This window comes from Symphalangus syndactylus, chromosome 1 (assembly GCF_028878055.3).
Source record: "Symphalangus syndactylus isolate Jambi chromosome 1, NHGRI_mSymSyn1-v2.1_pri, whole genome shotgun sequence".
Taxonomy (NCBI): domain Eukaryota; kingdom Metazoa; phylum Chordata; class Mammalia; order Primates; family Hylobatidae; genus Symphalangus; species Symphalangus syndactylus.
This window is the reverse complement of record NC_072423.2, coordinates 33077872-33093672: the sequence shown is the minus strand read 5'-3', so window position 1 is coordinate 33093672 and position 15801 is coordinate 33077872. Positions and strand designations below refer to the sequence as shown.

At 38.3% G+C, this 15801-nt stretch overlaps 1 protein-coding gene and 1 long non-coding RNA gene across 3 annotated transcripts in view; one reads left to right on the top strand and one right to left on the bottom strand.

The window, feature by feature from the left end:
* The window catches only part of LOC129493106 (uncharacterized), a 64620-nt gene extending 52096 nt beyond the window's left edge, over positions 1–12524 (bottom strand). The window contains exon 1 of the long non-coding RNA XR_008661041.2: positions 12414–12524. This is a non-coding gene — a long non-coding RNA (uncharacterized lncRNA). The remainder of the gene's footprint in view (positions 1–12413) is intronic.
* Positions 1–15801, top strand: part of DCC (DCC netrin 1 receptor) — a 1203407-nt gene that overhangs the window by 1116471 nt on the left and 71135 nt on the right. For both annotated transcript variants that reach the window (XM_055298749.2, XM_055298754.2), the window contains exon 23: positions 8738–8900. In XM_055298749.2, coding sequence (XP_055154724.2) covers positions 8738–8900 — 163 coding nt within the window. The remainder of the gene's footprint in view (positions 1–8737; positions 8901–15801) is intronic.

Here is a 15801-nt window from a genome sequence, read left to right as displayed (position 1 = left end):
TAACCTCTTAGCTGATCTCCATGCCTCCACCACTGACCCCTCTCCACACAGCAGCCAGAGTGGTCATCTTAAAACAAATCACGTCTGTTTCTGGCTTGCTGAAACCTGTTAGAGGGTCTGTGATTGCATTTAACATAACTGAATGTAATCTACAGACTCAGTAAAACTGGGTCCTGTTTCTCTGTCTAGCCTCCTCTTATGCCATTATCCCTTTTGCTGGCTGTGTTCCAGGCACATGGGCTGCTGTCAGTTCCATTTAAAGGAATAGGAGCTGATGCTTAGCAATAACTCCTGCTTCAGCCTGTTGCTTTCGTAATGAGTCCTTTCATGAGCCCCCAACAGCAGCCATACATTCTCATTGTTATACGTCTCTGCATGAACCTTTCTAATTTTCTTTTTAGCACTAGTTATAATTGTAATTTTATACAGGCATCCCTCCTTTTATTGTGCTTCACATTATTGTGCTTCACAGATACTGCAGTTTTTCCAAATTGAAGGTTTGTGCTAACCCTGCATTGTGCAAGACTATTGGCAACATTTTTCTAACAGCTTGTGCTCACTTCATGTCTCTATGTGACATTTTGGTAATTTTTCTAATATTTCAAACTTTTAAATTATTATTATATCTGCAATGATGGTCTGTGATCAGTGATCTTTGACATTACTATTGTAATTGCTTTGGGGCACAACAAACTGTACCCATATAAGATGGTGATCTTAATTGATAAATTGTTGTGCGTTCCAACTGCCCCACCAACCAGTCTGTCTCTCTCCCCCTTTTGGGGCTTCTCTATTCTCTGAGCACAACACTGTTGAAATTAGGCTAATTAATAACCCTACAACGCTTCTAAGTGTCCGGGTGAAAGGAAGAGTCACATGTCTCTCACTTTAAAATTCAAAAGCTGGAAATGATTAGGCTTAGTGATGACATGTCAAAAGTCAAGATAGGCTGAGAGCTAGACCTCTTATGCCAAACCAAGTTGTGAATACAAAGGAAGAGTTCTTGAAGGAAATTCAAAGTGCTGTTCCAGTGAACCCACGAAGGATAAGAAAGCAAAACAGCCTTATTGCTGACATGAAGAAAGTTTCTGTGGTCTGGATAAAAGATAAAACCAGTGACAACATTCCCTTCAGTCAAAGCTTTATCCAGAGCAAGGCCCTAAGTCTCTTCAATTCTGTGAAGATTTATGGAGGTGAGAAGCTGCAGAAAAAGAATTGGAAGCTGGCAGAAGTTGATTCATGTGGTTTAAGAACAGAGGCTGTCTCTATAACAGAAAAGTGCAAAGTGCAACAGCAAGTATTGATATAGAAGCTGCAGGAAGTTATCCAGAAGATCTAGCTAAGATAATTGATGAAGGTGGCTGCACTAAACAAGAGATTTTCAACACAGACAAAATAACCGTATATTGGAAGCAGATGCCATTTAGGACTTTCATAGCTAGTGAGAGGTCAATAGCTGGCTTCAAAGTTTCAAAGGACAGGCTGACTTTCTAGTCAGGGTATAGTGCAGCTGGATTTTAAGTTGAAACCAATGCTTATTTACTATTCTGAAAATCCTAGGGCGCTGAAGAATTATGCTAAATCTACTCTGCCTGTACCCTATAAATGGTACAACAAAGTCTAGATAACTACACATCTGTTTACAGCATGGTTTACTAAACATTTTAAGCCCACTGTTGAGACCTATTGCTTAGAAAAAAAGATTCCTTTCAAAATATTACTGCACATTGACAATGCTCCTAGTCACCCAAGAGCTCTGATGGAAATGTACAAGAGATTAATGCTGTTTTCATGCCTGCTGACACAACATCCATTCTGCAGCCCATGGATCAATGAGTCATGCTGACTTTCAAGTCTTATTATTTAAGAAAGATCTTTCATAGATGTGTCTTCTAGCTGCCATAAAGTGTGATTTCCTCTGATGGATCTGGGCAAAGTAAATTGAAAACATTTTGGAAAGAATTCACCACTCTAGGCACCATTAATAACATTTGTGATTCATGGGAAAAAGTCAAAATATTAACACTAACAGGAGTTTGGAATAGATTCCAATAAGGAGTAGATTCCAATCCTTACAGATGATTTCGAGAGGCTCATGACTTCAGTGGAGGAAGTAACTGTGATCAAAATCACAGTAACTGTGATCGAAATAGCAAGAGAACCAGAATGATAAGAGGAGCCTTGAAGAAATGACTGAACTGCTGCAATCTCATGATAAAATGTTAACAGATGAGGAGTTGTTTCCTATGGAGGAGCAAAGAAAGTGATCCATTGAGATGAAATCTACTCCTAGTGAAGATGTTGTGAATATTTTTGAAGTGACAATGAAAGATTTATAATATTACGTAAACTTAGTTGATAAAGCAGTGGGAGGGTTTGAGAAAATTGACTCCAATTATAAAAGAATTTCTCCTATGGGTAAAATGCTATCAAATACATCCCATGCTACGGAGAAATATTTCTTGAAAGAAATGGTCAATTGATGCAGCAAACTTTATTGTTATTTTAAGAGATTGCCACAGGCTGGGCATGGTGGCTTACGCCTATAATCCCAGCATTTTGGGAAGCCAAGTTGGGCAGACCATTTGAGATCAGGAGTTCGAGACCAGCCTGTCCAACGTGGTGAAACACCATCTATACTGAAAATACAAAAAGGAATCTGAGGCAAGAGAATCTCTTGAACCCAGGATGTGGAGATTGCAATGAGCTGAGATCACAGCACTGCACTCCATCCTGGGCGACAGAGCAAGAGTCTGTCTCAAGAAAAGAAAAAGAAAAAAGAGAGATTGCCACAGCCACCCCACCCTTCAGCAGTTCCCAACCTCATCACTCAGCAGCCATCAACATAAAGGCAAGAGCCTCCATCAGCAAAAGGTCTGTGACTCGCTGAAGGTTCAGATGATCCTTAGCATTTATTAGAAATGAAGTATTTTTAAATTAAGGTGTGCCATTTTTGGATGTAATGCTATTGCACACTTAATAGACTACAGTATAGTGTAAACTTTTATATGCACTGGAAAACCAAAAAAATTAGTGCAACTTGCTTTATTCCAGTGTGTGATACTTGCTTTATTCCAGTGTGTGGAACCAAACCCATAGTATTTCTGCAGTATGCCTATATTTATTTCCCTCATGATTTGTTGAACATCTACCTTTTTTAGTAAACTGCAAGTTCCATGAGGTCCATAATCATGCTTCTTTTGGTTACAACATTGTATCTCCAACATCTAACTGGATCTTCAATACATATTTATGGAATAATTGAATCTGTTTTCTACCATCCCTGCCCCACCCCTCCTGGCAATTAACAATTCACATCAGCATATTAAAAATCCAAATTTTTTTAAAATAAATATGTTCTGAAACTTGGTTGTCCAAGGAACTGTTCCCCCATAACGCTGATAAATATCTTATTTTAGGGAACAATGGCCTAAATTATCTGTGAGTTGTCTTCCAGCTGATTGATTACATCATCTTATTTCAGGGGGAAATATTTTGAAACGATCAAGGCCGTATGAACTTTGGTTCAAATTCAAATGCTTATAAAATTATTAAGACATATGTAGAGGTCAAAGTGTTCTAATAATTATAAAGCCATTATCAGGGTAAACTGCAATTGTAGGAGTGAAGTTCAACTCCCAACTACACACTTTCATTGGACCTCTTTCCTTCCTCAGAAGTGAACTTGTCATTCTTATGTTCACATTGTTTGCCTATTGACATTGTGTAGCTATTGGGGCACAGCCATTACAGCCATTGTGCCAAGGGGACCAGGTCCTCAAATAGGAGCCAGGGCTCTTAGAGTCAATATCTAGCTTTCTTTTCAATGATAATTAAGTACTCAGAGCTCTGGTCTATCAATGAGCTTGCTGCAGAGTGTTTATGAGAGCAAAATATGATAAGAAATATAAAACATTTTTGACAGTCTATAAAATTTCTATAAAAACAAGTTATTTCAGTGAACCAATTTTTTAATATTTAATAAGTCTTTATAAAATATATGTATTTGCTTTATTAAATTTAGAAGGAAAAGGCTGAAACATTTTATCATGATCAAACATCATGAAAATAAAAAATAAATGGAATGCCCACGAGATTGTAAAAAAATGTGACACCCTTCTTACTAATTTTAATGGAACACATCTAGGTCTTGATTACTCACACACTGGATACCCACACTATTATGCTAACAGCAGAGACAGATATGTTATGATACATGGTTTATTTTTCCTTTAAACTGGGAACATTACATAGGATAAAATACATTGGGTGGACCTTGTAGTTCATGCCTGTAATTGCAGCACTTTGGGAGGCCGAGGTAGGAGGGTTGCGTGAGGCCAGGAGTTTGAGACCAGCCTGGGCAACATAGGAAGACCCTGTCTCTACAGAAAAAAAAAAAAAAAAAAACACTTAAAAATTTTCCAGGCATGGTGGCATGGACCTGTAGTCCTAGCTACTAGGGAAACTGAGGTGGGAGAATTGCTTGAGCCTAAGAGTTCAAGGCTACAGTGAGCTATGATTGTGCCACTGCACTCCAGCAGTAGTCACAGAGTGAGACCTGTTTCTAAAAAAGGAAAAAAAAAACACATTGAGCCACATCATAATGTCTAACGAGTGCCAACTTCATGCCAGGGCTTGTGGTCACTGTGGTGCAACCATTGTCTCATGAAATCATCACAGTGTACTGTAGGATATTTGCAAGTCTTTGAATGACTTCACGCAGCTTCCCCACTGAAGCTGGAAAGGGGGCAATGTCACTTGCCCCCTCTGGAGCCAGCCTGTCTCCCAGATCTCCTAACTGCACTAATCTAGGTTTGGGAGCTCTAAAATTTGTTTCTAATTTGTAGCAGTCCTTTGATGTATTAAGATACAGATCCTCATTACTTGCAGAATCTGAATTTGTGAATTTACCTGCATGCTAAAATTTATTTGTAACCCCCAAATCAATACTCGTAGTGCTTTCATGGCCATTCATGGATGTGTGCAGAGCTGCAAAAATTTTGGATTGCCCAATGCTCATGTCACCACCTAAGACAGGGAAAAAGGTACTCTCTGTCATCTTGTTTCAGCCCCCATGCTATAAGAAAGTGTCCCTTTTGTGGTACATTTCTGCCAATTTTTCCATTTTTTTTCTTTTTGTTGGTGACTTCACTGTTTAAAATGGTCCCCAAACGTAGGGCCGAAGTGCTTTCTAGGTTCCTAAACACAATAAGGGTGTGGTGTGACTTACAGAGAAAATCTGTTCTCTCTAAAAATTTTGAAAAGTTTGTTCAGGCATTATAGTGCTGTTGGATGTTTCAGTATTAATGAATCAACATTATATGTTAAATAAGATGTCTTTAAACAGAAACACACAAAAAAACAAAGTGTATATTAATTGGTTGATAAAACAGTGTGATCAGAGGCTCACAGGAAGCTAACCTTGTGTTTCCTCTAGAAGTAATCATTCAGTATTCACTAATTAGCATTTGTGGAAACTTTAGAGAACACAAGTCCCGCAAATAACGAGAATTGCCTGCAACTAAAGGCACCATTGCACAAGACTTTTTTAATTGCCCGCTTGATGTCAGGTAATCTGATTATTCAGCCTTTGATTTCAGATTGAGTGATTAATGAAAGACCTTGAATACCAAATTTTAAACTGATGGGAAGTTTTATGAGGAAGTCATAAAGGCCTGCAATCAAAGATTCGTAATCGGAGTCCTCATGAACCCTGACTCTCCCAGGCAAATGACATCAGTATAATCTCACTGGTACTCAGCAGAATTCAGAGTTATTTTTTTTTTACTTGGAACGTGATGTCTTCCAGGGTGAAAAGAAAGAAATAGGAGTAGAAAATTGAGTAATTTCAGTTTACCATGATTTTTAAAATGTTGACAAGGTGTACTGTTATGTATGATTCAAGCTAAGTTTGTCAGAAACAGTGAATTGTTAAAGTCATGCTTATAAAAATCTATGAGATCCCTATCTTCCTTGTAAGTTCTCACATAAAAGGTTAATTTATTCCAATATATTAACTTATTAGGTACAAAAAGGGCATATTGAGATACTACTGTAAAATAACTTTTTAAATAATAAGTAAAACTGTGAAAAAAGGGAGTTTTGACCTTTCATTTCTTGCTTCATTCTTTTATGGTTAAGTGTAAAATTTACTTCAAGGAAATCCTATTTCTTTCATTTGTAATCATAATTTTTTTAACAGAAAGTGCTATTATTTAAAAACTTTTGATGAGTTTTTTTCCTCTAAGATTCAACTTATATTAGAAGTACTTCTGTTTCCAATAATAATGAATCAGCCATAATTTATTTAAGTTTTGATGACTTCTTTTATTTTTACAAAAGCAGTGATTCTTAGGCAACTCGTCAAAAGACATCATTTCAATCTTGAGGCAAGTACTGGGTTATTGTATTAACTTGTGAGAATAGGTTAGTTTAGCTATCACAATGAGTATTTGTATTAGTATGTTCTTACGCAGCTAATAAAGACGTAGCTGAGACTGGGTAATTTATAAAGGAAAGAGGTTTAATTGATTCACAGTTCAGCATGGCTTGGGATGCTTCAGGAAACCCACAATCATGGTGGAAGTGGAAGCAAACACGTCCTTCCTCACATGGAGAAGGACAGCAAGGAGAAATGCTGAGCGAAAGGGGTAAAGCACCTTATAAAACCATCAGATCCTGTTGTGAGAACTCGTTATCACAAGACCAGCATGCGGGTAACCACCCCCATGATTCAATTAGTTCCCACCGGGTCCCTTCTGGGACACATGGGGATTATGGGAACTACAATTCAAGTTGAGATTTAGGTGGGGACGCAGCAAAATCACATCAGTATTATTCCTAAAAATGCAGTGGCTCACACCTGCAATCCTAGCACTTTGGGAGGCTGAGGCTGGCAGATCGCCTGAAGTAAGGCGTTCAAGACCAGCCTGGTCAACATGGCAAAACCCGTCTCTACTAAAAATACAAAAATTAGCGTAGTGGCACATGCCTGTAATCCCAGATACTTGGGAGGCTGAGGCAAGAGAATCGCTTGAACCCAGAAGGCAGAGGTTGTCATGAGCCGAGATCTTGCCACTGCACTCCGGCGAGGGTGATAGAGCAAGACTCTGTCTCAAAAAGAAAAAAAAAATTACAGCCTGGAAGTCCACACCATAAGTCCCAAATGCTATTGTAGGTTATAAATTTAGGCAACGTTTTATTTATTGCATTAGTCGTGTAATTTTATTATAAGCACTTCCTCTGTGTCAGGTGCTGAGATGGTTGTTTTGCATGTATTATACCTAATTCTGTCAGTAACTGCACACAATAAGTATTACGTTCTTTATACAGATGGAGGCACTGAGGTTCAGAAGGTCTAAATATTTTGCTGAAGGGGTATAGAAAATTAATATAGGTTATTAAAGAAAAATAATCAAATTTAGGTTTAGGAAAATGTACAAACTCCTTGCTTTTTGATACTTTCTAAATTTTTTTTAAATAATATAACCCAATATTTAATTTTTAAGAAATGTATAACTTGTAATGACAAACATGACATGGAATAGAGTATTTCTAATTGATTTACCATTGACTGAGGGCTTAAGAAAGCTATGTCAAGGGTCATTAGCCGTTCTTATTTAGGCAAGCAACTCATCACAGATGTCTTATTATTCTGTTATTTTCCACCACAAGGTACTGACGCAATGCAGGAAAACACTTGTGTTAGGACTTTTTGTCACTCTTTTGAACCCAGTGGCTGCTTTTAGGTGGGATTCATACACCTTTCACAGGTTGAAAATTAAATTGCTTTATAGATGGCATCTTCAAAGGAATGGTGGTAAATTGTGAGTGATTGGTATCAAGCAGTTTGTCTTTTACAGCATCAAATAGTGTTTCCTCATAAACCATAGCCTGTCTGGCTCTTGTCACTCAGGAATTCTTATGGTACAAAGTAGCATCTCTTCTCCTTTCCCTACCTTCCACTCAATAGGAAAGCTTAATCTTGTTTTTATTGAGATATATCTTATGTGCCATAAACTCACCCTTTGAAAATGTACAATTGAGCCGTGTTCAGTGTATTCATAAGCTTGGGCCGCCATCACTGCTATTTAGTTTCAGAACATTGTCATCATCCCAAAAGTATACCCTGTATCTGTTAGCCATCCCTCCCCATTCACCCCTTTTTCCATCCACTGGAAAACATTGATCTACTTTCTGTCTCTCTAGATTTGCCTGTTCTGGATATTTCATATAAATAGAATCATATAATATATGTCCTTTTGTGTCTGGCTTCTTTCACTTAGCACAGTGTTTCCATAGTTTATCCATGTTATAGCAGGTATTAGTGCTTCATTTCTTTTTATGCTTGGGTAATATTCCATCACAGGGGGAGATATATATATATATACACACACACATATACATACACACACACATATATACACACACACACACCATATTTGTTTATTCATTCGTCAGTCCATAGACATTTAGCTTGTTTCTACTTTTGGCTATTCTGAACAGTGCTACTGTGAATGTTTCTCTATAAGGTTTTTTGTGCAGGCATAGGTTTTCATTTATCTTGTGTAAATAGGTGTTTCCTCTCATTTTTTCATTGCTTCCCTCAAACTCCCATCACCACCCCTAAGTTCAGAAAAGCCCAGAACATTAGGAACTTTGTATATCCCAAGAGCGCTTGGTAAAACTTCTGCCACATCTTCCTAAACCTGAACTCCATTTTCCTGTCTTTTCCCAGAGCCGCCAATTGGACAAATGCACCCCCCGCATGGCAGTGTCACTCCTCAGAAGAACAGCAACCTGCTTGTGATCATTGTGGTCACCGTTGGTGTCATCACAGTGCTGGTAGTGGTCATCGTGGCTGTGATTTGCACCCGACGCTCTTCAGCCCAGCAGAGAAAGTGGGTAACAGCTGGTTCCCAAGAGGAAAGAAGTCATTGTCTTTTGGGGTTATATTTTTGATGGCCCTCTTCCTGTGTTCTTTCATAATTCACCCCATGTCCTTACTTCCTGACCCTGGCAAAACCTTGCCTTTTGTCTATTCCAGGCCTATCATTAAGTGAGTGAGGGCTAGACTTGCAGATATGATAACAAACAAAATCCATCGGGGACCCACTTATATTTCTGTTTGCTTTTACTTCTCTGACCTCTTCTCATTTTCAAGTGAGTGCAGGTGTTCCTTAGGTAACACCTAGAGAATAGACTCCTCCATGCCCCTGCTTCTGGCCTTCCCTGAAATCATGTACACAAGATTCGAGAAATGTGTTTCTCTGTGTGCATTTATTTACCACTTTTTACAAGGAGGGCTGTAGGCAGTTAATCAATACTTGTTGGAGAGATGGCTAAATATAGAATGCCAAACTCTGCACAGTTACAATCCTGTGGGTGCTTAGTTTGGAGGCAGTAGTTAAGAAAGAAGAGAGAGTTCTGAGATTCAAAATGGTTCAAATTTATTTTCTGTGGTTAATTGTCGGAAATTAAAAGTGTTGAGGGCTTTAAGAATATTTTCATATTATGCAGCTTTAGGTTCTAGCACGTGCAGAGAATGATACATCAAAGTACAAAGTTTAAAATGGAAAACAGATTTTTATTCAGCCTATATCCTTGCATCAACACTCCGTAACTGGCCTGTTAGTCTGTGTCAGCCAGTGCTGGGAGTCAGCAATAATCTTGCAGCCATTCTCTGCCTCTTTGACTTTCTAGTCCTTTTAAAATTCAGCCTGATGTGTTTTTTCAGCTACACTCTCTCACTGAGTTGACTATCTTAGGCTCTTCCATGAGTTTTTGGTTTTGGTTTTAGGTTTTTCCATTGGCCTCAGGCATGACATTACCTCTGAAAGCCTGAGATATGGGTTCATAGGTGGCTGGTTTGACAACTGTATACTTTACACTTTGCTAGAAAAGATTCTCCAGCAAATAATGTTCCCCCTTCTGTTGCTAATAGCTCTCTCTCTCTCTCTGTCTTTCTTTAAGTCCTATAACTCTATTTGTAGATCTCTAGTTTACCTTCCAGCACTCTGAAGTGACATGTTTAGAAAGAGAACAGGGGAAGATAAACACACTGAAAAAAGTAACATGGGGTGTAGATGCAGGCTTTGTGTTTAATTTATTTGTATGGCAGGACAAATTTTCTATCCAGCTGCATTTATGAGATTTGACTAGTTTGAAGCTGGTGATAGCTGGTGTGCTGGTCCATTGTGCCTAAGCAAGAAACCTGCTAGAGTGAGCTTAGCTGGTTCAGCCTCATGTGTGAGCATTCTGGGAAGTCATAATCACTCACAGAGCTTCCACAGTGCCGGGCAGCTAATAAGGGGGAAAGTAACTAATTGAGTAGGACATTTGAACAATCTCTTGGTGCTGTGTTATCAGGAAAGGGGTTGTGAAATCACGGAACAGTGGAACATGAAGGCAGCAGGTCTCTGAAGCAGAGTTAAGAGGGACTCACATAAAAGAAGGTGGGGAGGAGGCACCAAAATCACACCCGGCCTACCATATAACTGCTTTCAAGACACTGAAGCATTCACTAAACTAGCCAAATGTAACTAAACTATCTGTAGTGGGTTTGTTTTTGATTTGGGTTTTTTTTCCCCCTGTGTCATTTCTGTGAGAAGAATGTTCGAGCATTAAATTGACCTGATGAACTGGATTCCTGGATATATTTTGTTTCTCCACAGAGAAAACACCAGTCTTCTCAATGTGCAAAAGTGGGATTTGGTGCCATGTTGAGAAAATCTCCAGTCATCTTAAATCCTACCCTAAGCACTTTGGCAAAAGCTTCAGGGCTTTATTTGGAAAGAGGAGACACTGAGCCCTGGGTATGACTTGTTTTTAAAAATAGGGACTGAGTTAGAGAATAAATGGTTCTATTAATGACTGAAAATCCAAAAACAGTTAGTTTTAGAGTCACTTTGGTTTTTCCTCACTGCACTCTCAGTCTTTTAATAGTTACTGGTGTTTCACACTTTGTTTCATATCCTTCTTCAGTAGCAGACCCGTTGGCATTCATTTTTCATCCCTTTGTGTGCATATTTTCATAGAGAGAAAGAAAATGTTTCCTTCAAGTTATTTCTGAACTATAGTTTAGTGGGGTTCTTTTGTTTGTTTGTTTGTTTTTCGAGACGGAGTCTCGCTCTATTGCCCAGGCTGAAGTGCAGTGGTGCAATCTCAGCTCACTACAACCTCCACCTCCCATTTTCACACCATTCTCCTGCCTCAGCCTCCCGAGTAACTGGGACTACAGGTGCCCACTACCATGCCCGACTAATTTTTTGAATTTTTAGTAGAGACAGGGTTTCACCGTGTTATCCACGATGGTCTCGATCTCCTGACCTCATGCTCCGCCCGCCTAGGCCTCCCAAAGTGCTGAGATTACAGGCGTGAGCCACCGTGCCCAGCCCCTTATAGTTTAGTTTTTTATTTGTTCCATTGAGGACCGCTACTCCTCTGCATCACAATTGAGCCCTTCAGAACAAACTGGATAATGCAGGTGAAAGCAAAATCAATTCCAATCTGAAACAGAAATAAGATCCCCTCCAAAGCTCTTAGAAAATTGGACTTTAATGTAATTAATAAGGTGAAGTAGAAAACTCATTCACAAGCTTCCTCAATGTCTCTTTTGGGGTTCTAGAGAATATAAATTTTTCTTTGTGTTTTTTTGGGGGACTTGAATTACATCCAAGTGAATTGAAAAAGTTCTATGGACTCTCAGTAATATCTTATTCAGGTAAGTGTCTATGCATTTAATAAACCTACCCTTTTAAAAAAATCATACATATATTTAACAATTAGGCTATCCAGTTGATTCAGACTAGTGGGTAAGATTTCATTTTTATTACATAAAATAGCTAATGAAAGTTAGTACCCAAGTTCTAGTTCTGGGTCTACTGCTTCTATAGTAAACTAATCATATCACTTAAATGAAGACGCTTAATACTTGGGTGGCAGTTTCTTTAAATATAATGATAATTTGGGCTAAATGCTTTCTATCATTCTCTTTAGTTTTTTTGTTGGTTGGTTTGTCCAGAGCCAGGTAACAATCTTCTACTTTTAAAACGTAGAAATTCCCCATGGAATACTTCTAATTTATAGAATCACATGGTAGCATTAAGCTTTAAATTAATAGGAAATACAAATAATTTTGCAGTTCTTTTCAGTTATTTATTAAACTTTTTTACTACTGTACTTTGAAGAGATCCCTTCCACAGTTTCTATTAATGAGATTATCATAGGACATCTAATACAGAAAAAAATTATATTTTATGAAAACTTAAGGCTGGGCACACCTGTAACCCCAGCCTTTTGGGAGGCCAAGACATGAGGATGGCTTGAGACCAGGAGTTTGAGACCAGCCTGGGCCACATAGTGAGACCTTATCTCTGAAAAATTTTAAATCAGCCAGATATAGTGGTGCTTACCTGTAGTCCCAGATACTCAGGAGGCTGAGGTGGGGGGATCCCTTAAGCCTGGGATGTGGAGGCTGCAGTGAGCCATGATTGCATCACTGTACTCCGGCCTGGGTGACAGAATGAGACCTGTCTCAAAAGAGAGAAAAAGAAACAAAACTTAAGTTGATTTTTGCCCCTGTTTCTCTGTTTTTTAGTATGGCAATAACATTTTCTTGCCCAACATACGGAACACATGTTATGAGTTAGAATTTATCCATAGATACTAAGGACAAAAATACATGAAATTGAGCAAATCCAGCAGATCCAGAATGCATGGCTATTACATTTCTAAGGCAGTTACTTGGGCAGGTGATCTGCAGTCTTGTCTGAATGCTTTAAATTTAAACATGTAAATAAAACACAAGGTGTACTTGTTAGAACCACTGGCTGGCTGGGCCTTCTATTTGACTTGACATGTGGATAGCAAGTTTTAAAGATTAGTAGGCATTCAAATCTTGACAAAAATAATTGTCTTTAGTACTGACGATGAAATGTTTAAGCTCTTAAATGAAATCTACAGTATTTTAACTACTATAGGTCACTTTACTGATTTTTCACTTGTTAGCATTTTAATTGGTTGTCAATATCGACCTCATAGAGATTTGAACTATCAGCTACCTTAAGACTTCAGTATATCTTAATTCCATCTCAGAATTTTTTTCTGAGATATATTTGAGTATCTGGAATTTGACCTGGGTTTCTAACACAAATTTTTTGTTTTGTTTTGTTTTTAATAGCAGTTAGTGGAATAAAAATAATCAAAATGGACAATTAGGGTCTAAAAGCCTTTGGAAAAGATTTGGAAAGAAAGCAGAGAAGTGTTTATCCTTATCAATATATCTTTTTCTGATTACCTTGTAATTATTTATTCACACTCACTTCAAGCTTCCCTCCTTCCTGAAGACTTCCCCCAAACCCCTGGTGGGGCAGAATGTTCCTGCCTCAATCCCTATCAGATGTTGGGCATGTCTTTTAACCACTGGAATTAGTACAGCACTCTTTATTCGTCTGCCTAATAAAGTTGCAAACAACTTTAGCAGAAGATGCCTGAGTCCATAGTGGAAATTTAGTAATTTATTACGATGTTTCAAAATAACCTATATGATAATAGCTGGATTTTAGAACTTCAATGGACACAGTCTTGCATAAAATGGACACTCAACCAATGTTGGTTTTTACTCTTTCACATCCCCAACATACTAATTAAAAGTGAAAAGGAAAAAACTCCCCTTAGAGTAATAGGTTATATATAAAGTAAGGAATGGGCAAACCAATACAGAACCAGAGAAGAAGCTTTCAGATAAATACTTGCATGTCAATAATGGAAAGTAGTTCTTATTATTTAATTCAAGTAATTATTGTGTGCTTTATATGGGATCTGCATCATACAAAGTAACAAATCTGATTAATGTTAACTCTCAAGCTAAAAATCTTTTTGCAATTTCCCACTGACTTCTTGATATTGTTAAAAATGTATCTATTTGGGCCAAGGCCTCCTATGTTTTTGTCCCTTCTACTTTTTCATGCACACAACCTGTCATGCTACAGTGCATGCTCCTCATTCCAACAATGCAGAAATTCCCAGGAGCCATGCCATGTTAAAATCATTTTTTAAGCTTTCAATGCCTCCCCGAGCTTTACATTTGTAGTACTTAGCACATTTCTTGACACATAGTCAATCATCCATAAATATTGATTGAATAAATAAATAAGTGTTGTAAAACAATGGATGATGTTGAAGAAGTAAAGGAAACAGAGTTTGCTCCACTATCACTGAAGGAACTGAATTATCACAAAGGCAGCAGCTGGACAGCTCAATAAGACACATGGTGATCAATGCCAAGGTGAGTGGTATAGAGAGAGATGAGGGAAATGATTTAGATACTGTAAGATTACAGTGACCTGAGATGGTCAGGAAGGTTCCCTGAAGGAGAGAGTCTTGAAAGGAAACTTAAAGAATAAGTCAATTGTAAGTAAATAGGATTTTGAAGGCACTGTGGGCAGAAATTAAATAAGTAAACAAACAAAACGAAAAATAGAGCACCAGTACCTGACCATGCTGTGAAAGTTTTGCCATGATCCGAGAAGGAGAAAACAGAGAGCCTGGGAGGGTTCTTTGCTTTGCCTTTATCAAGAATACCTGGGGTAGAAGGAGACCCTCCTATTCTAGGGCTACTTTAAAAGCAGAAAGATGAGTGGTGCCTGAGGGAAAAGATATATTTGGTATTTGCAGAGGGGCCAAATGTGAAATACTCTATGTCAAATAGAAAAACTAGCTTTAAAATACAAACAAAACCAAATAATTCACTATGATAGTGCTTCTTAAATTTTAGACAGATTCACCTGGAGAGTGTTAAAAGACAGACTGCCCCCTGCAACCAAGTTTCTGATTCAGTGGTTCTGCAGTGGGGCCTGAGAATGTGCATTTCTAACAAGTTCCCAGGCAGTGGCAGGTGCTGATGCCTCTGGTTTAGAGACCCCACTTTGGCAACCACTGTACTAGGAGCATCTGAATACACATTTTGAAGAATCTAATGGTGAGACACAGGAACCGTGGGCTGCAACGAGCAGCAGTCGTGTCAAGAACCAACAGATGGGCAGAAGGTGAGGGTGACACCTGTTCCTATAGGTTTTAAGACAAATTTCAGACAATTTAATTATGAGCACATGTTAGTTTTATTACAAACCTGCTGTGGTAGAGGTTGGAGGGACAAAAGAAGGAGAGGCTCTCCAGGGCCAAAGATTTCTCCTTTAATAAGAGATATGATAGGAAATAAAAGTGGTTAGATGGTCATGGCTGGAATAAACACGAAAAGGAAATAAAATCTGTCCAGAGATCTTTAGCTTCTTGACTGACAGTCAGCTGGGTGGGTGAGCAGCTTCTTAGAACTGGTCTTGATCTGATTAAAATCCAGCAGAAAAATGCCTGTTCATTTTATGAGGAACTATAATTTCTTCCCGAGTGGAGATTATGAATCACAACATACAAAAAGGTTCTGCCAGGTTTGGAACTCTTTTAAAAACAGAAGCCATCTGGGGCTGGTTGGTACTGAAGTCATGGAAACTAGCAAATAAATGAATAAGTGAAAAGCCATGCTTGTAAGCAAGGGGAAACCAGAATTTGTAATTTATTGCTGGTTTCAATTTTATCTTGACTACTTTCTTTATTCCAGGTTATTTAAATATTGAGTTTAATAAGGAGTCTGGCTATGTTTTCCTGAATTTGGAAACTGGTACTTCTCTGTGTGCAGCCACACAGATGCTGGTGTTATTTAGCATTTTGATCTTCTAGAAAGAGAGATAACAGGGTGAAACATCCAAGTTTGAGAATGACATTACATTTTCTATGAAGTTACCA